General features: G+C 33.9%; 2 protein-coding genes and 1 long non-coding RNA gene across 11 annotated transcripts in view; 1 reads left to right on the top strand and 2 right to left on the bottom strand.

Moving 5' to 3' along the window:
• Positions 1-179: 179 nt before the first annotated feature.
• On the bottom strand, positions 180-1,344 carry LOC145186112 (death-associated protein 1 homolog). Its single transcript, XM_080062187.2, has 3 exons — positions 1,134-1,344; positions 880-982; positions 180-571 (listed from the first exon to the last, which is right to left on the bottom strand). The coding sequence occupies exons 1-3, from the start codon at positions 1,180-1,182 to the stop codon at positions 397-399; spliced, it is 327 nt and encodes a 108-aa protein (XP_079918313.2). The 5' UTR covers positions 1,183-1,344; the 3' UTR covers positions 180-396.
• A 625-nt stretch (positions 1,345-1,969) lies between these two features.
• On the top strand, positions 1,970-3,438 carry LOC149883618 (uncharacterized). Its single transcript, XR_016455496.1, has 3 exons — positions 1,970-2,035; positions 2,568-3,044; positions 3,199-3,438. It is a non-coding gene; the product is annotated as an uncharacterized LOC149883618 (long non-coding RNA).
• A 151-nt stretch (positions 3,439-3,589) lies between these two features.
• The window catches only part of LOC145185142 (leucine-rich repeat-containing protein 34-like), a 32,632-nt gene continuing 15,445 nt past the window's right edge, over positions 3,590-20,776 (bottom strand). For 3 of the 9 annotated variants that reach the window (XM_090097398.1, XM_090097397.1, XM_090097402.1), the window contains 6 exons: positions 20,623-20,724; positions 18,983-19,018; positions 17,500-17,618; positions 16,782-16,937; positions 4,371-4,497; positions 3,590-3,871 (listed from right to left, as the gene is read on the bottom strand). In XM_090097398.1, the coding sequence (XP_089953524.1) occupies positions 3,755-3,871; positions 4,371-4,497; positions 16,782-16,937; positions 17,500-17,618; positions 18,983-19,018; positions 20,623-20,724 (657 nt within the window). In that variant the 3' untranslated portion in view covers positions 3,590-3,754. Of the gene's footprint in view, positions 3,872-4,370; positions 4,498-14,851; positions 16,683-16,781; positions 16,987-17,499; positions 17,619-18,982; positions 19,019-20,622; positions 20,725-20,776 lie in introns of those variants that run through there. The other 6 variants (XR_016455495.1, XM_090097403.1, XR_016455494.1 and 3 more) reach the window with 5 other exon arrangements.

Raw genomic sequence — 20,776 nt, 5'->3', positions numbered from 1 at the left:
GTAATTTATTATGAAATATCTTAGCAGTATAATCAGACTATACTATGTGATATTATTATAAATGCTGCAAAACGCATTGATATCAAAATATAAATCTGTTATTTAAACATGCATAGCTTTATCTTCTGAGTTATTGACATTAGTTTTGATCACCAGTAACAAAAAAAAAAAAACATTGGTATATTCCTTAGTGTTATTCAATTACAATTAAAGGAAATTTTACAATTAAATATCTTTATAAATTAAGTTTACAAAGAAATTTGTTTAACTTAACATCAATAAACTGTTAAAAAAATAATGTTAGAAATAAACAATTTTTGTCTTTTAAAAATACGATGTAGAAAATACCCACACACCTTTCAAAACACAAAAGTAAGACTTAGAGAAATTTAATGTTTAATGCTTCCCAGGTTGCATTAGGTGAATATTAGGTTGTCCATGAGGTCCTTTCTGATGAGGCTTCTCTTTAGTAGGTGCTGGTTTCTCATGAGCAACCTTTACAGCAGCAGGTGAAAAATCCTTATCACCTTTAGTAATTACACCTCCCACAACTACAGATATATCAGAGGTCCTATATAATAAAAAGTGCAGACAGTTTATTTTTTTAAATACTGTAAATTACAATTTAAAGTAAAAAAAATTTTAACATTTTTTTTTTTTAAAGAAATACTTAACATGAAAACACAGACACTATGAAACTTGTACAACACTGTGCATGTACACACATTAAACATATCTTAAATTTTTTTGCAACTACTAGTAGTCAAAAACTGACAAGTTATCAATTTATAATCTTAATGAAAAAACTTTTTATTTGTTAAAAAGAATATGCTCTATGGTCATTTACCAACCATAGCATCTAGTTAAAAAAGAAGCTACTTTTCAGTTTGGAATTCCTCTTCCTCTTTCTCTCGTTCTTCTTTTGATATCTTCTCAGAATGTGAATGTGGATGCTGCACTACTCGCATACCACTAACTTTCACTAGGTAATAACATAAATTTAATTTAGTATTGAAAATCAGTTTTTATTACTGCTTATAGAACTAAGATAACCTTTAGGTTCGAAGTTTTGAAAATAACCCCTGAGAGATTAAATTAAAGGCCTTTTGGTATTAAATAACTATAATAGCTACCTGCTGGGGCATGCCCTGCTTTTAAAGTTTCTTTTGGTGGAGAAGACATGGATAGTTTAATGGTTTTTTTTTCACGCTCTATATCGACAACAGTTACACGTGGACTTCCTTTCGTATTTTTAAGCAGATGGTCTAATGCTAATATTAGCAGTTTGGCTTCTTGATTAATAAAGTTAGGGCAGAGCCCGCTACGATAACTTCATTCGTTCTACGTATTATTCTACAGTTCCGGAAAATCAAGCTTTTAGCAAAACATCTGGAATATAAATTCTCCTCGCATAATCCATGATCGGATCATTTTCTCCACTTCTAAATGAATATAACGGGTCGAAAACCTTTTTTCTTATAGGTACTTTTATCAGCAACAGCTTCCAATGTCAAATGTAATTAATTTTTTTAGAGCCAATCAACTAAATTAAATGCAAGTGCATCAACATGGTTTCTTTGACCAGGCTCGTTAACCATAAAAGTTATTTTATTAAACCAAGAAACCTATTGTGTAATGATTAAAAAAAGACTAACTCATTTCATTTTTAAAAACCTCTTGCTCAAACTTGAAGATCAACTCCTCTTCGATTCATTCCTGAGCTCTCTCGCTGAGATTAGCTAAACAATCATAATACTTCAGTGATAAGTTTAGCTTCAATAAGAGCTGCAAGTACTCAAAAAAAAAAAAACCTCTATGATGCATCAGTGTTGGTTTCACATAATTTCCTGCTTTTTTGTTCTAACAATATTAATACATATTAATTAAAGTCTTTCAGATAAAACTTGAGAATTTGAGAAGTTTGGGCACGAGTTTGGTAGTGTGGCGTCTGTTTATCAGTTTTGGATAAGTTAAAGCAAATTTTAGGCAATTTGTTTGAACTTCTGTTCACTATTCTTAGACCACAGTGCTATTGGTGAGTATCGCGTTTGAAGCTTTAAGTATAAAGATTATTTTAATACTAAGTGTTAGGCAGCATTAAACATGGCTAACGGGCAGGTTGATCCTTTGCAAATGAGACGCGTTGGCCATTTGGCTAATGTGCCCCGTTTACGCGTACACCTTTTTGACTTATTAAATAGCTATGTTGGAAAATGTTTGTAAAAGAATATTTTTTGTTTATTGGATAACAATTTTTTTTCAAGTTTTTTTACCAGTTTCAAAACATGTCAGAGAAGAATTAAGCCAAATAAATCAATTTGTATTTAATAATTTTGTTAGAGTTTACAGGGTTTTAAATAAGTTTCAACATAGATCAGTTAAAACTTTAAAATATTTTACATAAGCATTATCATTTACATGGGTATTACAATGGGTATTTTATAATTTTGTTTGAGCTATCTGGGTGTATATGTATGTATATATATATAAAATATTTCATTTGAAGAAAATTTAGTAATTGTATAGTTTATTTCTATAGCATAAGTGAAAAACCATTTTCTTTTCAGATAAATGAACCTGAGCAGAAAGACTTGCTTGAGCAATGCCCAACGAAAGTAAGTGGCATTCAAAATGCCTTTCTCCTAAGGAGGGTAGACGATTTGGAAATATGTTGTTAATTGCAGCGGAAAAATTCCCAACTCATGGACATAGTTACAGATTATAGAGTGTGATCGATTTGCAGGGTTTTTGAATGGCATTCATTCTCCTCAAGCAACAAGTTTAACCCACTGCACCAGTTTTAATCAGCATAATGTTAAATTGTTTTTTGACCATTTAAGAAATATTTTGACAAGGTTGAAAGTGACCATTGGAGATATGAAATACAGACGAATTTTTGGCAAAAAAAAAAAAAAAATCTAGTGTAGAAAACTCATTTCAATAAACGATGTTTACCTTTTGACAATAACTTCCTAATTTTAACTTTGCTAAGGGATAAATTCCCTACTTCAGAATATGAAATGTAGACGAAAAAGAACTCAAAGGTCTATTTTATTTTTGTACTGTAACAACCTTCTTCTAGTCCCATTAGATGAAGACAGTGACTAATCTGTGACAAAATATTTTATTTTATAACCATATTAAATGCTCACTCTATGTACTTACCCTACCTCAAACTTACTTATAAATTATTTTTAGGGCCGATTCGCTCCAACCCACAGAGCATCTTACACCAAGTAGAGATCAAATTGGCCATTTAGGAGAATCACCTTAAGTAAAGAATTGTAAATATAAGCTTTTAACAATTAAGTTTTTATATTTACATTTAACAACCTTCTCTCATAAAGAAACAAAATAAAGCATGAAAAGCGAAAAAACTAGGAATCACAGAAAAAAAGGCGGAGTCAACGTGTCCGGATATACCCTAATCATTTTTAGATTTTTTTATAAATAAAAAACAAAGGAACAATCAAACAAAAATAAATAAAATGAAAATAAATGCAATTCAATGTAAAGTTTGCAACGATTAAATGCACGATGATTCATAAATGATGATGAGTCACCGAGAATATACGAGAGTGAGACAGAATTCTGATTTTCTTAATTTTATTTCATCGTATAATTTACATAAATATACATCTTTAAAAGAAAAATAACTTGAATTATCTAAAACTTTTAAGTAAACTAAGTTCTAAAAAAAGCGAAAAACTACAAACATATTTTCAGTGAAAGTTTTTTAAAACTTTAATAAACTTTAGTAAGGACTTGGAAGTCTAGCTAAATAAGGTACATCGTTTACGACATAAGCCACAACATCAGTATCTTTTTCGGCAAGTCGCGGTGGTAATTTACTTGTCAGTTCCCAAAAAGCCTGTAATATAAAGAATCGAAAATTATTTTATCGAGGATCTTTTTTTATTGGAAAAAAAACAAAACAAAAAAACAAAAAAAAAAAAAATTTCAGTCTAAATTTTAATTTTTGAGCAAAACTTTATTGTAATATTATTTAGATTTACTTTGTGTATCCGTAAACTGTACAGAATACATAAATGTAATATATGATAAACTAGAACATAACAATTTGATTAAATGTTGAGATGGGCTTCGCAATTTTCCGAAAAAAACCCAGATGTTATCTTAATATCTTTTTAACGATATACAGGGTTGTCACTAATACTTAAAAACAATTTTCCCTGAGAAGTTTTTCCTTTAGTTTAAATAATTCGTTCCTTGGGTTTACACTTAAATTTTTTCGAAAAATTATAAGTCCCCCGAATGTAACACATTAGATGTTATAATAAAGTTACACTTTTTTTCGCAATTTCATTAAAAAAATTTAATACAGAATATTTTAATAGTTAATGAATTACCTGACACAAAGCTTGATTGGTTTGGTTTCCCCATATATAAAGCTGCTTCAAGGTATGATTTGAAAGCAATGTCTTAGCTAAAGCACAAAGTCCTTCGCCAGATAAAGAGTTATTGCATAGCACAAGTCTAAAAGAATACAGCTCTGTAAATGAAAAAGTGCGAAAGTAGATTCTTAAAGAAATTAATTTGTTGCAAACATCAGGGAATTAACACACATAAGCCATATTCAATTTAATAAGAACTTCAAGTAGTTTTAAACTATTTTCTATGTGAATATTCCTTTGTGAACTTAAATAACCATATTATATATAGGCAAATGCGGGTTCTGAGCCATTGATACTTTTCCATACTTAAGGATGCGTGAGTGAACGTGTTTTTGTAGAGAAACTTAAGGATGCAAACGTTTTTTATGTTTTTTCAAGAAGAAGTATAAAAATAATCATGTTATTTGTGTACCCTTCAAGATGTCTAAAGTTTTTAAGAAGTTAATTCAATTTTCTTAAGATGTGATTTAAAAATTTCTTTTCTTCTTAAAAAATGTTTATAGCGAGAACAAAGAATGCAGGTGAAGTGAAAGCGTTGTTTGATCTTTTGTTCAAAAATATGAGGATGGTGTGTTTGCGAATAAGTAAAGAAGGTATAAGTGTGAGAACAAAAACAACGATAAATTTAATGTTTGAGGTGGATCTTTTTTCAGATCGTTTTGATGAGTACGTGTTTGAATTTGAGGAATCGTTGCATGTAGGTGTTGAGAGTTATGTGAGCAAGGTGTTTAAAACGGTGAAAAATGGAAGCGAGTTGACTTTGTCGATTTTGAGTGCGGGAAGTTTAGAAATCGCCGTGAGAACTTTAGACCAGTTTGCGTATAATATTAAGGTGGCGACGGAAAGCGTTCAAAACGTGAGTTTGAGTGAGCGCTATTCTTTTTGGTCAAAGAGAAGAGTTTCGGCTAGTAGGTTTAGTGAAATGTGTAAGATGGTAAAGCCGTCATCGGAATTTAGAGTGTGTTTAGAGAAAGGTGTGTTGATATTTTCAATGGAGACAAGCGGTGTTATTAGTGAGAGTTTTAAGTTTGGAGAAGAGAGCGACGATAAGAAATTGGATTTGGTGCGTAAGTCTGATCAGTTGTATCGGGTTTCAAAAATCGTTTCTTTTTCGAGCGTGTTGGATGTGTATGTGGGAGAGACGTTAATGATTTCGTCTGAAGGAGAAATAGGAATGATAAAGGTGTATTTTCTTTAAAAACATTCGAAAACGTTTTCAAAGAATTTCCATGATTCTAAAGAATGGAGCCTAAAATGGGTATGCTATTGAAGGGTGAATTGGGACCGAGCAGTAAGCCAAGACCGGAGAATTGTTCTTCTTCTCCAGAGCCAATACGATCGTATGCTTTTTTATTCTTAGATTCTTTAGAATCCTGGAAATTCTTCGAATTTTTAATGTAGAGCCCATCGCCTTGAGTGTTTCCATTCCAATGGTTTAGGTATATACCTGATCCTAATCTGGATATTTTTAGTCCTTTTCCGTCTTTTTTTAAGTAAACGATACCGCGTCCAGCGATTTTGTCGACCATGGCAGAACCGGTAGAGGCTCCAACACCAGAGAGTAGTCCAGTGGCAAGAGCAGGGACGACTTTTGTAGCGATGGTACTTCCGATCATTCCTAGTAAAGGTAAAAGGGCACCGATGAATCCACCTTCTACTTTTGCGTTGTGCATGAGTTGTTTTTTGCTGAGTTTGAGCGTGACGCCTTTTCCAGCTTTATAGGCTTTTGCAATTTGGTTGAGTTGGGTTTGCGTGACAGCAAGAACATGTTCGCCGTTCAAGTCTTGATGAGTGAGTTTTATGCTGGTTGCAGTTTTATCATGCAACGCTTTTTTAATTTTGTCGGCTTGACCTTTCGAAATGTTGAGACTGATCTTTTGATGCATTTTTAATAGAAAAGGAAAATTTTTTTTCAGATTCTTTGATTTATCGACTGAAAGCGCTTCCGGAGAAAAGATCGTGTAGAGTGGATGAGATTTTTTCTCTGATGTGGTATCTGACAATGATGTCTTCTCCTCTAAAATCGATCAAATGATCATCTTGATCAACGATTTGTGTTTCCATTCTTGAAATTTTGCTGACAACGATGGGAAGGTAAATGAGGTGAAAAGGTTTTTCAACAATTTTGGTTCCGGGTTCAACTTGTGGGTAAAAGGAGTAAATGTCGTTTGTTGTTCTTCCGTCTAAATAAGACGAGCCGATAATGTCGTTGGTGACTCGAATGACTGCAGTTTCTTCAATTCTCACGATGTTTTCAGACTCGTAAGTGTCGATGACGCTTGTGACTTTATTAGGGTCGACAGGGTCTTCTTTTTTTTCGACGTAGGTGTATTCGTTTCTATCGAATCCGAGGAGCGAACCTATGCTGTTATTGACGTTGAAATCAACCCAGTATTTTGTCGTTGCTGTAGGCTTTCCAAATTTTAATACAGCTTTTAACGAAGACTCGTTTGCTGTAATGGTGACTCCGTCTACTCTGTACAAGTTTCCTGTTTGTTTTTGCATTTCATTTTGAAGGTACTCGTTGAGCTGGTTGATTTCGTAGGATCCTTCTTGAATGTAGATGGTGTAACTGTTCGATCCAGCGTTTGGGCTGTATCTGAAAACGTTATTTTTAGAGGTGATGTTGGGGTAGCTTCGATAGGTTTCAAGTCCTACAAGAGCCATTTCGTACTGTTTGTTTAAATCCAGCTCGATAGGTCTTTCAAAGTATGTTTTGATGGAGCTGTTTGATACGGTGGGAAGATCTTTTTTAGATTTAGCAAGCAAATAAAATCCAGACATGTTTTTTATACGTTTGGAAAATAAAAATCGTCCAACCCGCTTCGGTATTTTCCATGGTCTTTTTTGGAGGACAAATCAATGACAGCAAATCCGTGAGGTTGAGACCAGCAATACTTGCAAAACTTTTTAAATTCTTCTTTTTTCATGTCGCTGGAAACGTGATCTTGATAAATGTGGTTGATGTTTTTATCGTCCTGAGAAAAGAGGCAAATAAAGTTGGCATTTTCTCTAAGGGTTTGTCTTGGGAGTAAGAAATAGTTTTAAGAGAGGTAAAAGCAGTCCACGTTGGAGTGTCTTCCTCGGATGTAACATTTTTCGCATTTGTTTTGTTTGGTGAGTTGCAAATCGTCAAAGATCATCAAATTGTTTTTGGTTGAGTTTAAGGATTCAGGTTCAGGCACGTCTTCTTCACTTTCGAAAAATTGGCATTCCATGTCTGTTTCTCCGTCCCATTCTTTTGATATTTCATCAATGACGTCTTCAGGACTGGAGTTTAGCTTTTCAATTTGGCTTTGAATGTTGAATAATTGTAGAATGAGTTCTTTTGGTAGTTTCTTCTTAAAGGCTTTTTTGAGTATTTTGTATTCGGGTTGGAAAAGGGATTTGCCAAAGACTTGCAAGTGGTTATAATCCAACCATCCAGGCCTAAGCAATAAATTGAGCAGTAAGGTTGTTTTTCCGCAACCAGACTTTCCGACGATGATTCCTCGAATGCTTCTTGGCAAAAGCTTGTTGTTGTATCTTTTGGTTTTTCCGATATTCCATGACAAATCAATGACTTCCATTTTGTATTGAGATAAAAAATATTTTTCTTGTATTTAAAATGTACTGCGTTAAATGCAAAAGAGAAACTGAAACCATTCACTTGAAAAAGGAGATGACAAAAAACAATAGACCTATGTTGAAAGGGACTTGCGACTCTTGCGGAACGACCAAATGCCAATTTATTGCTAAAGAAACAAAAGGAGGTGATTTGGTCGAATCGATAAATAAGCTGTCGAGCAAAGTGAAGCTTCCATGGGCAAAATTTCCAGGAGAAATGCATATTCCTGGGATGAACTTTGCAGGACCCGGCACTAATTTGGATAAGAGATTGACTTCTACGGACATGTATCAAGATTGGAGCAAGCCGGTAGACAGAGTGGACAATGCAGCGTATCACCATGATTTGGCTTATAAATATTTTAACGACCGACAAAACAGGAATGTGGCTGATCAAATGATGCTTGAAGAAATGAACTCCATTCCAAACCCCACTCAAAGAGAGATTAATGAGAGAAAGCTCATTACGCCTGTGATTAAAGCCAAAGCTAAATTTGGATTGGGAGTCGTGAAAAATTCGAAGCGATCTGAAGGATCTAAAAATTCGAAGAATTTTCATGGATTAAAAGAACTAAAAAAAAAAATGCCTCTGAAATGGACGGACCAGCTTGCAGAGGAGCTTTATAAACCTGTCATTCACCATTTTAAAAGAAGAAGGGTGATTGTGAACGACATCGATGAGATATGGGCTGCATATTTGGTCGATATGAAATCGTTTTCAAAATTCAACAACGGTGTAAAATATTTGCTCATGGTGATTGACGTGTTTTCAAAGTATGGATGGATTGTTCCGTTAAAAAGTAAAACAGGTCTTGAAGTGGCTGAAGCGTTGAAAAAGATATTCCAAGAAAGAAAGTGCATCAAATTGTGGGTAGATAAAGGAAAAGAATTTTACAACAAGCACGTGAAAGCGTTGGGTGTTCAATTGTACTCTACTGAAAACGAGGAAAAAAGCTGTGTCGTTGAGCGATGGAACAGGACGATGAAAGAGAGGATGTTTAAATATTTTTCAGCCAACAATACCAATAAATACGTTGACGTTTTGGACAAGATGGTGAAAAATTACAACAACACAATACACTCTTCCATTAAAATGACGCCAGTGGAAGCCAGCGATGAAAAGAAAAAAGGTAGGGTATGGTGGAATCTGTATGGAAAGGATCAAACATTACCAGCAAAACCGAAATTTTCTATGGGTGATCAAGTGAGGATTGTAAAAAAGAAGTCTCATTTTGAAAAAGGGTATACGCCAAGATGGACTGAGGAGGTTTTTACCGTATCAAAAGTTCAGTATACGGATCCGCCCACGTATAAAATCGCTGATGCTAACGGTGAAGAAATTCAAGGTACTTTTTATGAGCAGGAAATGCAAAAGACGCACCAGGATATATTCAGGATTAAAAAAATCGTTCGCAAGACGAATAAAAAATCATTGGTCAAATGGTTGGGATATCCAGACTCGTTTAATTCGTGGGTGGACAATAAAGAATTGATTAGTTTGCTTTCGAGTGACATTGGTCATTTTCTCAACAAAATAAATTTTCAGGTCCATTAAAAAATGAGCAAGATGATGGTTTTGTTTGAGCCCTTTATAAATGAGTACCTTAAGACGGAAGATTACGAGGAGTCGTATTATTATTCGCCTTATGAAGAAAAGTACCATTACAAGATTTACAGCTTCGAAAATGATTTAGATTTCACCATTATTCGTCGAATGGATGAATGGGAGTTGAAAATAAAGTGTGGAGGGATTCGTTTTGAAAAAAGTGGCATGCAACGGGAGGATGTATTTGAGTAGGCTCGAAGAAAAATAAATAAAGTCAAAGAGCAATCAAAAGCGTCGGATCCAAAAATGATCTAAAAAAATTTCTTTCGCATTAAAAAAGATGAATTTCGTGACGATTGAGAATTTTGACGAGAGTAAATTAATAGCCGGGGAGATTTACGCAGGCACAAGACCTATTCAGTATCAAAAGATTCCTTTGTATTACGAGTATGACAATGGAAAAGGTCCTTTTATTTTAAGAACCCCCATTTTGTATTCTTTGGGTGTGTTTGAGTGTTTTGATCCAAAGACAAAAGAGCTGACTGGATATTCCATGTCTTTTGTTGTTCATGACGATAAAAAGGGATCAGAAGAAGAAAAGTTCATGGAGGTGACTGAAAAAATAACAAAATTTCTTCGCGAGCAAGTCATTCTTAAGACAGCCTTGTTGAAAAAAGGAGGAAGAACAAAAAAGATCATGACAGAGGATTTGTCCATTTTTAAGAAAAAGTCAGAAAGTTTATCTTCCATTTTTTTCGGAAAGATGTATAGAAAAGAAAAGAACATCACTTCCTTGTTTAGTAAAAGGGAGAACAAAAAGATGGTTAAAGCAGATCCATTGGAGTATATTCGTCAAAGGTGCTTTGCTATTGCGTCTTTGAGAATTGAAGGTGTTTTCATTGGATCGCAGGTAGAGTCGATTCAAGTCAAGCTTCCAGAAGTCTTCATCACTAAAAATGCTCCTGTTTTGGTTCAAAGCATTATGAGCGATTTGGATTTAGGTGAAATGGAATCTGATGAAGAGATGTGAAAAATAACATAAAGAAATTCTTTTTTCATATAAAATGAATAGAATTCCCGAAGTGCAAAAGGAAAAAGATAAAGTATTGCTCTCGGCATCTCGAGAAGGCAATTTTGCCGTTGTTGAATTTTTGTTGCGAAAAGGAGCCAATGTCAACGCTCAAAGTGAAAACAAATGTACACCGCTGCACTTAGCATCTATAAGAGGTAATGTTGAAGTGGTTAAATTTTTGTTGCAAAAAGGAGCCAAGGTCAACGCGAAAAATATCATGAATGAAAACACACCGTTACACGATGCAACTGAAAAAGGTTATTTTGACATCGTAAAGGTTTTAATTGAAAAAGGAGCCGACGTCAACGCGAAAAATAAATACGGATTTACACCGCTGCACTTGGTATTTCAAAACGTAGCCGGTGATGTCTAAGATTTGAATTTTAAGATTTTTAAATTTTGCACGAATTTAAAAATGATCAACGTTGAAGGAATACCATTGCCAAACGAGGCCTTGACCAACTTTCAATTGGAAAAAGCTGCGAAACAACTAAAATTAAAAAACATTCGAGGCGTTTTTGAAAGAGACACATTGCCGAAAAAACCGAGAAGAAAAGAATGTGGGATTGTCAACACTGGGGATTCGAGCACTGGAGGGTTTCATTGGGTGTGCTGGTTTAAAGAAAATGATAAGAAATGCAGTTTTGATTCATACGCTCAACCTCCTCTTGTTGAGCTTGTAAACTATTTAAAAAGTCCTGTCTTTTACAACAGCGAAAGAGTGCAGTTTGGTCATACCTCTTATTGCGGTCACTTGTGTCTTTACGTCTTGAAAAAATGGGATGAAGGTCTTGACTTTCAAAGCATTATTAACACCTTGTGGTAATCTGAAGCCAAAAATAAAATCTGAGGCATATAAAAATGATTGACAAATTTGGTAGATCAGAATTGGGTCGTTATTTATACAACCCTTATTCAACCTCTCTTTCAAGCGATCTGTATGTCAGGACAGATGGAAACAGCACCATCATTGCAGACTTGGATTTCAACTCTCACAAAATCATCAACCTGGCAGAACCGACCACTTCGCACGATGCTGCCACCAAAAATTATGTGGACACGCATGCGTCAGGTGGAGGGACTACTGTGGGAACCGCGGACTTGGATTTGAATTTTCACAAAGCGATCAACTTGAACGAGCCGACCAATCTTCACGACGCCGCCACTAAAAACTACGTGGACGTCAGCTCGAGCATGAATGTTAAAACAGATGAAACGAGCACCATCACTGCTGACATGGATTTAAACAACCACAAATTACTCAATGTGAAAGATCCGACCACTTCTCACGATGCTGCGACAAAAGCGTATGTGGACACAAAAGTGGCATACAACAATATTTTGTACACAGACGTCAACATGACTCAACACAAATTGACCAATTTAGCCGAACCCGTTTCATCCTCAGATTCAGCCACCAAAAATTACGTGGACACGCATTCGTCAGGAGGAACTACAGTAGGAACGGCTGACTTGAATTTGAATTCCCATAAATTGATCAATGTACTCGACCCTTCAAACGCGCAAGATGCCGCGACAAAAAGTTACGCAGACGTTTTGTTACAAAAATCCAACTTTTTAGGGCTTGTTCCAAATTCAGGATTTTCGTCCTTGGGATTAAAATCGCAAACGGTGGCATCAGCCGCCACGACAACAGTTTTTACTTACTCGGACGGACCTGGAGTTCTGAGAAGGTTGTGGTTGGCTCTCTGTGGAAACTTTCCTGGAAATGTTTTCATTCGAATATTTACAGATGGCGAGATTAACGTTGGAAATTATTCGGGAACCACGGAAGGAATAGGAGTGGATAACACTGGACTTGCTTGCGACTTGCTGTTTTCTCCTATCGGTGGTCCTTTTTACGCCAATTCTTTGCAAGGATGCAACGTTTTAAGCAACACTTCGTTGGGAGGATATTTTACTCTTGACATGCCGTTCAATACAAACATCGGCATTCAACTGGTTAACAAAAATACCTCTACAATCACTTACTGGATTCAGCCTTTCATTTCCACATTCACCTCCATACCTCCTCTCCTTTCATCCGTTAAATTGTACGGCAGGACGTTCAGATATTTAAACACCACTTACGGAAACGAATACGTTTTTCTTGACACAAATGGAAAAGGAAATGGAGTTTTTCTAAAATACATCAGGATGCACATCATCGGCGCTTCTGGAAGCTGGTGGGAATCGAGAGTCAGAATGTATGATGGAAAATTACCTCCAGGAAACGGAACTGTTCTCAGTCCTTGGACTCCTTATAATACAACCAATTACACTACTTTTTCTGGATATGACGGTAACAGCACATGCTTCTTTTCCTCGTCTGGATTGGAAGATTTTTACTTGTCTTCGTGGAACGGATCAAACGTATCCTCTTTTAACAACACATCGACGGGGCTACTGTACCAATCCAATGCTTCAATTGGGTCCACTACAACCATTTCCTTTTACAGAAATTTTGGAGAGGCAGACTCCATGCCCAGCGTTGCAGCCGGAAGAAGGCTCGTTGTCACTCTCAACTCTGGAGACGCGCAAGTCGGTCAATCTGGAAGCTTTAACCTTCTTCTCGGACAAGCCTATTATTATGCATAAAAGGATCTAAATAAATTTCAGCACAAATAAAAAATGCCTGATGTCCGTGAAAAATCTGAGATTTTTATGCAAATAATGAGCATTAAAAAATGTAAAAAAGAAGAGGAGGACATCGCAAAAGAGAGAAGAGAAAGATTGAGAAAAAAGTTTCCTTTACTGTTAAAAAGATGAGAAGAATCATTTGTATTGACGAGAATAAGTTGAAAGGCACCGTTTATTTTAACGATCATTTGGATCATCCTCCTAGACGGCTTTGTCGTCGTTCCAGATGTGAAATATTTGCTCAAAGAGACATTAAGTTGAACCGTTTATCCAAACAGACGATTGTTTTTATGTTTGGGATTAAAGTGGATAGAGGTGTTGCTTTGGTGAATTTGAGGCATGAGCTAAATTTAAAGCTGAATTATTTCAGTCACTTTTTGCTTTTTTCAGAGTCTGTAGAGAACATCTTCATGGAAATTTATAACAGAAGCGACAAGGACGTCGTGATTAAAAAGGGAGAGAGCCTTTGCATCGTGAATTTCTTTTAGATCCTTCAGATCATGGAAATTCTTCGAATTTTTAGATTCGCTTACGAATCCGTGGAAAATCTACGATTTTTTAAGATCTTATCCAGGGAAGAAATTTTTTTTATTTCTCCTTAATAAAAAAATGGATCTAAACAGTTATAAAGAAATATATCCAGTTCTTCCATCAGCTCCAGTGGATGATGGACACGTTTACCGTCTTCAAAAAATAAGCGAAATCCAAAAAGAGATGGACAACGAGAGGAAGAAGCGAGTTCATCTCAGCAAAAAGTACCATCGCGTTTTCAGGATCATTTCGAATGTGGACAATACGATGCAAGGTTTATGCATAGCATTGGGTGCGACTGGAATTGGTCTTTTGTCTACGATTATTGCAAGTCCAGCAGCGATTGCGTGTGAAGGGGTGGCTATTGGAATGGGTTTTTTTATCGATTGTCGGAGGTCAAGTGAACAAAAGAATGGCTTTGAAAGCGGAAAAGCATGAAAAGATAAAAGTGCTGGCAGAGTCAAAATTGAACACGATCAGCGAGCACATTTCCAAAGCGTTGATGGATAATAAAATAAGCGATTCAGAGTTTCAGTTGATTCTTGGTGAGCTTCAAAAGTTTAAAGAAATGATAGAGGAAATACGAACCAAAACAAAAAATGGAATGGATGACTTGGCTAAAGAGACACTGATTCAAAAAGGACGAGAAGATGCCATTCAGGCGTTTAACAATTTGTTTAAGAAGTCGTAGATTTTCCAGGGATCCAAAGGATCTAAGAAGTCGTAGACTACCAGCTGATAAATCGTAAATATAAAAAATAATTTCTATCGTATTTTAAAAACCATGTCTTTTTTTAAAATACAAGACGCGAACAAAAGAGATGAAATTGTGAGAGAGATTAATGACAGAAGAAAGAGGATTTATCAGAACAGCATCAACGACAACATTTTAGATGCAAATTTTCAGACGGATGTGGGAAAGCTGTTTAAACCTCTTATTCAAAGCAACGAGAAGACGCTCAAAAAGATAAAATCCGAAGTTAAAAACGAGGTTAAAAGCGAGGTTAAAAGCGAGGTTAAAAGCGAGGTTAAAAGCGAGGTTAAAAACGAGGAGGTTAAACCCGAGCCTTTTTTAGAATCAACAGGATCTATTTTTCCTGAGGGTGACCAATTTATAAAAAGTTTGTTTGATCTGGACACAAGAGCAAAATTTAAAAGAAGCTTTAAAAACAAGTTTGAATTGAGCAAAAGCGATGGTCAATATACGATTGGAAAAATGGGAGTGATGTTTGAAGGAAACGATATGATTGTTGGAGGTGAAAAGTATGAAGGAACAAAAGGTCTTTGGGATCTCATGACCAATCCAAGCGTTTCAAAGAACGTGACAGCAGAAGATGTTGCTAATTACTCGAAAATTTTAGTAGAGAGTGAGGCTGTAAAGTTGGATGCGAGGTATAACAAACCCAGAGCTTCAGAGATTGAAAAATACAATCAAATCATCATCCCTATTGAAAATGAGCTGAAATCTCACAAGACTGCTGAAGATCCTGTTTCAGCTCCTACTAGTCACGATCTTCAAATGCTTGATCGAAATCTTGCTGAAAAAGAAAGGAAAGAAAAAAAGAAACTGTTGAAACAGGATTATCTAAAAGCCATGGAGATACTTGAAAAAGAGAAAGATAAGATGAGTATTGATCGATACAATAATATTAAAGTTCACATGGAACAAAAATACAAGAAGAGGAAAAAAGGTTTAGGAGTGATCGTTCTTCCTAGCGATCCGAATGCGTTGGTGGAAAAGCTTGAATTGAGTGTGGCTGCTTGTCGTGCTGGGAATACGGGATCGAGAAATGAAGCTGTGAGCATTTGCGATGAGCTGTTGAGGCAAAAGGTGATTAGCAAAAACCAGTACAAATCGATAATGAAGTCCATCGAGAGCAAATAATTTTTTTTCTCGTATTTAAAAAATGATCATTTACAGAAACAGATATGTTAAGAAACACGTTGTTGGAGGAAGTGGAATCATGGACACGTTGCGCCATTTTTTAAAAAGAGCAGCGGCATCAGGCGCGTCAAGAGCAGCGTCTAATTTGGCTGGCAAGATTGCAAAAAGCGAGTTGGGAAGAGAGGCGATTACAGCTGCCAAATCTGCAGGGAAAGAGTTGACTTCTTCGGCAATTGCGACAGCGAAAGATGTGGCCATTGACCAAGGCAAAAAGGCGCTAGAAAAGGTGTATGCCAATACTGGAACTCCTACAAATCCTCAAAAGCTTACTCAAAAAAGCAAAGACATTATTTCCGGAATGGTCGGGCCTCCAAAGGTGAGCAGCGATTATTCCTCTCTTGGAGGGTCTCTGTCCATGAAAAACGCCATCCGAATCCAAGACCTGGTAAAGATGTCCACGGATTTAAAGGATCTAAAGATGGGAAGAGGACTGAAGATCGCATAAAATTCAAAGAATTTCCACGGATCCAAAGGATCTGAAATTTTTTTTTCTTTGGTATAGAAAAATGGCAAACTCAAAGGCAAAACAAATGGCAAAACAAAAATGGCAAACTCAAAAACAACAAAGCATTTTTGAAGTCCAATACTAATTACGACCAATTTACAAGGAAAACTTCATGCCCAAATGCGATAAAAAAATATTTGTTTACAGCTACATTTTTGATGATTTCAATTTAAAAAATGGGTTTTTAATTTAAAATATAAAAATAAACAAAAACTTAGTATATAAAAACACTAAAAAAATTTAGTATATAAAAACTTAGTATATAGTATACTAGCTATAATAGATTACATGTTTGACATCATAGAAATTTTTTGTTAAAAACTCAAGAAGAATAAAAATTTTTAACAACATAAGTGTACTGATTCCCTGACCACCACTGCATTTTTGAGATCAATACGTTTCTAGCTTCCAGTGAAATATATCTAAACGTTTTTTTGATGTATTACCTACATGACTCTTTTAAAAACTTCGAGGAGCCGACGCCAGAGTAAAGAGTCTAAAAAAACTAAATTAAAACTTACGTAACAAGAGAGGTATTTCTACTAGTTAGGGCTTCACTTATTGCAGCTGCACCGTCGTCTTCAGCTTTATTATAAGCAAGATTCAACACTTGGAGCGGTGGGTTCAATTTTAAGTACTTCGCAATAAACTTTACGCCATCTCGGCAAATCCGGTTACTAAAGATCATTTGGCATGAGTTTCCCCAAGTTAAAAACGTAAACAGTACTTTCTCAAAAAAATAATGGTTTAGATATGAAATATCGATAAATAAAACTGAACGCTGAAATATCGATAAATAAAACACGATAAATTTTATTCAGAAATATTTATGTAAACATCAAAACCAAATAAAAATGTTTAAGATCTTTAGGTTAAAATAAAATCAAGGAAATTAAAATAGAAAGATTAATTATAACAAGTGCGTTTAAACGCGTTTATCCGCCTTTTTTCTTTATCAAAATAGAACTTTTTATCATTTTTCGTGGAAACAGCCAGTACTTTTGGCGTTGAGCCCAAAAGGTTTTTATTTTAATTTTACTTTTTTGAGCTAAGAATAGTTCACTTGCAATTTATTTTGAGCAAATCGTGAAATATGATTTTTAAACTTAAAATCATTCCCGATAAGCTCTTATTTGTTACAAACCTCAAAATCATTTTCATCAAAATTAAGCATTTTCTATTTTAAAATTCCCTTGGTTAAAATTCAAAAAAAAAAAAAAAAAAAAAAAGAAAAGTCACCAGCTTAGGTCAAGATGCAATAAAGTATTATTTTCCATAATAAGATCTACAAAACGCTCAGCACCGTAGTCTTTAATTTCATGCTTCCCAAGGTGCACTTCAAACAAGCAACAATTAATCTTGAAGTAAAATTTAAAGGATTTCATAACTTTGGCTTTTCGCTTTTTACTTATGACAAGTTTTATTTTTGTTGTTTTGAGCTTTGATAGAATGACCAAAAAAAAGCAAAGTAAGGGATCAATTGATTTGTGGCGAAGTTGATTTTTTAAGAAACTGTTAACAGAGGTTATCTAACATCATTTAAACTTTTACTTTACCTAAACTTTGTATAAATCTCAAATCCACTTCACCTTTGTATGTAATCTTACATGATGCTTTTGTAAATTTCACGGCAATTATTATAGATTGTCAGTCCATGAGGATTTAATGTTTGTATTAAAGTCACAATTAAATTGGAATTGTTAAACGGGATACAAAGCCCTGATTAAGTAAAATTGTCGAAGAGAGGGGTACAAAGTCACAACTAAGAAAAATTGTTGAAGAGAGGGGTACAAAGTCACAATTAAGTAAAATTGTCGAAGAGAGGGGTGGGGTGGGAGTGAGAGGTTTATAACCAAGTATGATTTTTTTGGTCTTTAGGAAAGCATAGTCTCTAAGATCTCTTAAAGCATTTTATCTTTTAAAGGTCATTTTGAGTAATATTTGACCGGGAGTGAAAACAGCTTTTAAAACAGTGGTTTTATAACAATTTGCACCGAGAATAACAAATAAAAACCAAAAGGAAGCAAACATTCACAATGTTTATGGATGAAATCTTGGTCATGAATACTAACATATGTATTGAAGCCAATTTAAGTAGACTTACATAAGTCTAATGAATAGAAGACTTATTTGAAGTATCTTTTGACCTTTTACTGATACAAATTTTTGTCTGAAAGGGTTATGTAATATTTTTCTGCACCATTTCGAAACCTGATTCTGGCTCGGCAACTTTTTGGTTGACAAATGAAAAACTTGATTAAAGGACTCACAAAGAAACTTTGAAACAGTACTCAGAAAGAAACTTTCTTGCAACACAAAGACTCATTAAAAACTTTTGATGACTCTTTGTGTTGCAAGATTTGATGATTTTAAAATCAAAAGGTATTAATGACCTAAAAAAAAAATTTAGTTATTGATCTTTCATGTTGATTATTAGTGAAAAAAAATATTGTATTTTTGAATGAAAAAATGAAAAACCAATAAATAAAAGCTTAGTGTTGAGTTACCATAAAGAGATTCTTAGTAATGATGTTTTAGAGGAATTAAATGGTTTCCTCATATTTTTTACAAGCTCCATTTTGATCATGTAGTTTTAAATGTTCCATAACAATCTGTGAAGATGAAATGCAAAGTGTTTGTAATCTTTATTTTTTATGGGCTGGAAAATTTTTTAATGATAATGGAAAAATGAGCTACATTCAAATAAAGGCAAAGCACTTACTTTTAACATATTTCCAAAGTGAATCGCAAGTTCCTCCTAAAACAAGTAAAAAACGAGTGTAATAAAAAAAAATAATGCAGCACTATTCTAATACTGAATTTTTATCAGAAAATAACAATTCTAATTGATAATATTCCTCCAGTAATAAAACATTTAAATGTTTACAGCTCAAATAAGTTTTACTTTCTCAAATAAAAATTCAAACTTTTCAATAATAAAAAGCTTTATTTCACAAAACACTTAAAAATATTCTAAACATACTGATATCTGGAAGTGCAATTGCTGATTTTTTTTTGCTAAAAAGTTTTGGTGGATTTCAAATATGAACCAAAAGTGTATGCACTCTTCTTTAAAAAATTCATTTAAGTTGTTTTTGTACATCCAGCATTAACTTTCTGCACACTCCAATATTTTTTTAGGTGAATTTTTTAAATTGTTTAAAAACTCTAGGTTTTTATAAATTATTCAATTTTTTCCTCTTTTTTTTTTTCCCCCTAATATCAAATTTGTTTACAAAAGTTATTTTTGATGCCCCATAACAAGGCCATCTAGTATCAGAAAGATAGTTGATGAACTGATCTTTTAAAGAATCATCTAACACAAACCAATCAAGGAAGCAGAAGAATTATTGAGATTCATCATCATTTTTTCATATTTTGCAGCAAATTTACCAACTAATTTCATGGAATATGCTGAGGAACAAACGGACTTTATTAAAGTCCTAAATAAGGTTTTTTTGCATTTCAAATTTATTTGCATTTAGATATTGTACTATTTCATTCCATTACTACAGTTTTGTATTAAACATATCAAAAAATAAAAAAATATTTCTTAGATCTATTTCAGGAACTTTTATTTATATCACAAATGCTTGCTAATCAATATGTAATACATTTGAAGCAGATTCAACACTATTTATATTATTTTTTGCCTTTTAACGTTTCACATAAATAAGTTTCTTTTTTAGATTTGACTTCAGATAGTTACATTCACTTGCTATTTAAGAAAAGCAATAACAACTGGATTTAAGTCTGTTTCATTTATAAGTGCTCAGAGGCAGAAACAAAATATAGAAAGAAGAATAAATAAAATAAATGAAAAAAAGAGATAAAAAAACATTTATAAAAACATTTAGTAAGGCCAGAGCAAAGCTCAATTCATTCCATTAGAAATAGAGTGCGTATTACTTATCTGAAGACCTTACACAAATATTTATATAGAAAAAAAAATACACATAAAAAATAGTTGTCTGGGCTTAAGAGTAAAACTCTTGAGGGTGATTGCCCTATATAAATGTTAGTTAATATTATTTTATGAATTTCCTTTTCTGTTTTAAGATTATCCTTTTCCCAAATTTATCTTTTTTTATACATTTGGTTCCAAATATAAACAAACAAAAAAAAACTAAATTTCCTCAATGAACATAAACCAGTAAAATACATAAATCATAAACATTTTAAAAAAACCTTTAAAAAAAAACTTATTAATTTAAACTAAAAAATATTTTTAGAAGTTTTTGGTTGTGTGATGAAAATTTATTATGTTTGTTGACTGGATAAGTAGTTTCCATGTGGTAAGCATCAAGAATTTTTTAAACAACTTTTTCTTAAAATAAAATAAAAAGCATTAAAATAAAATACCTGCTGAAAACCTGGTGAGAGCAATGGACGAGCCACATCTAAAATCTTTAAAGCCCTGTTTGTGTGCAAAATGGTTGTCAATGATATTAGTGATTGCATGTTCTAAAAATCAATTTCAATGAAACTAAAGATTTAAATGTAGTTATTTCAACTC

The sequence above is a fragment of the Hydra viridissima genome, unplaced genomic scaffold (assembly GCF_058129835.1).
Source record: "Hydra viridissima isolate aposymbiotic clone 2 unplaced genomic scaffold, HvirCarnegie_v1 scaffold_9, whole genome shotgun sequence".
In the NCBI taxonomy this organism is placed as follows: domain Eukaryota; kingdom Metazoa; phylum Cnidaria; class Hydrozoa; order Anthoathecata; family Hydridae; genus Hydra; species Hydra viridissima.
This window is presented reverse-complemented; position numbering and strand designations above follow the sequence as displayed.

Coding starts and splice junctions, on each gene's coding strand:
- LOC145186112 (XM_080062187.2), bottom strand. CDS start 1,182: ATGTCTTCTCCACCAAAAGAAACTTTAAAAGCAGGGCATGCCCCAGCA. Junction 983..1,133: donor AGCAGGGCATGCCCCAGCAG/GTAGCTATTATA, acceptor GTTATTACCTAG/TGAAAGTTAGTGGTATGCGA. Junction 572..879: donor GAGGAATTCCAAACTGAAAA/GTAGCTTCTTTT, acceptor TTTATTATATAG/GACCTCTGATATATCTGTAG.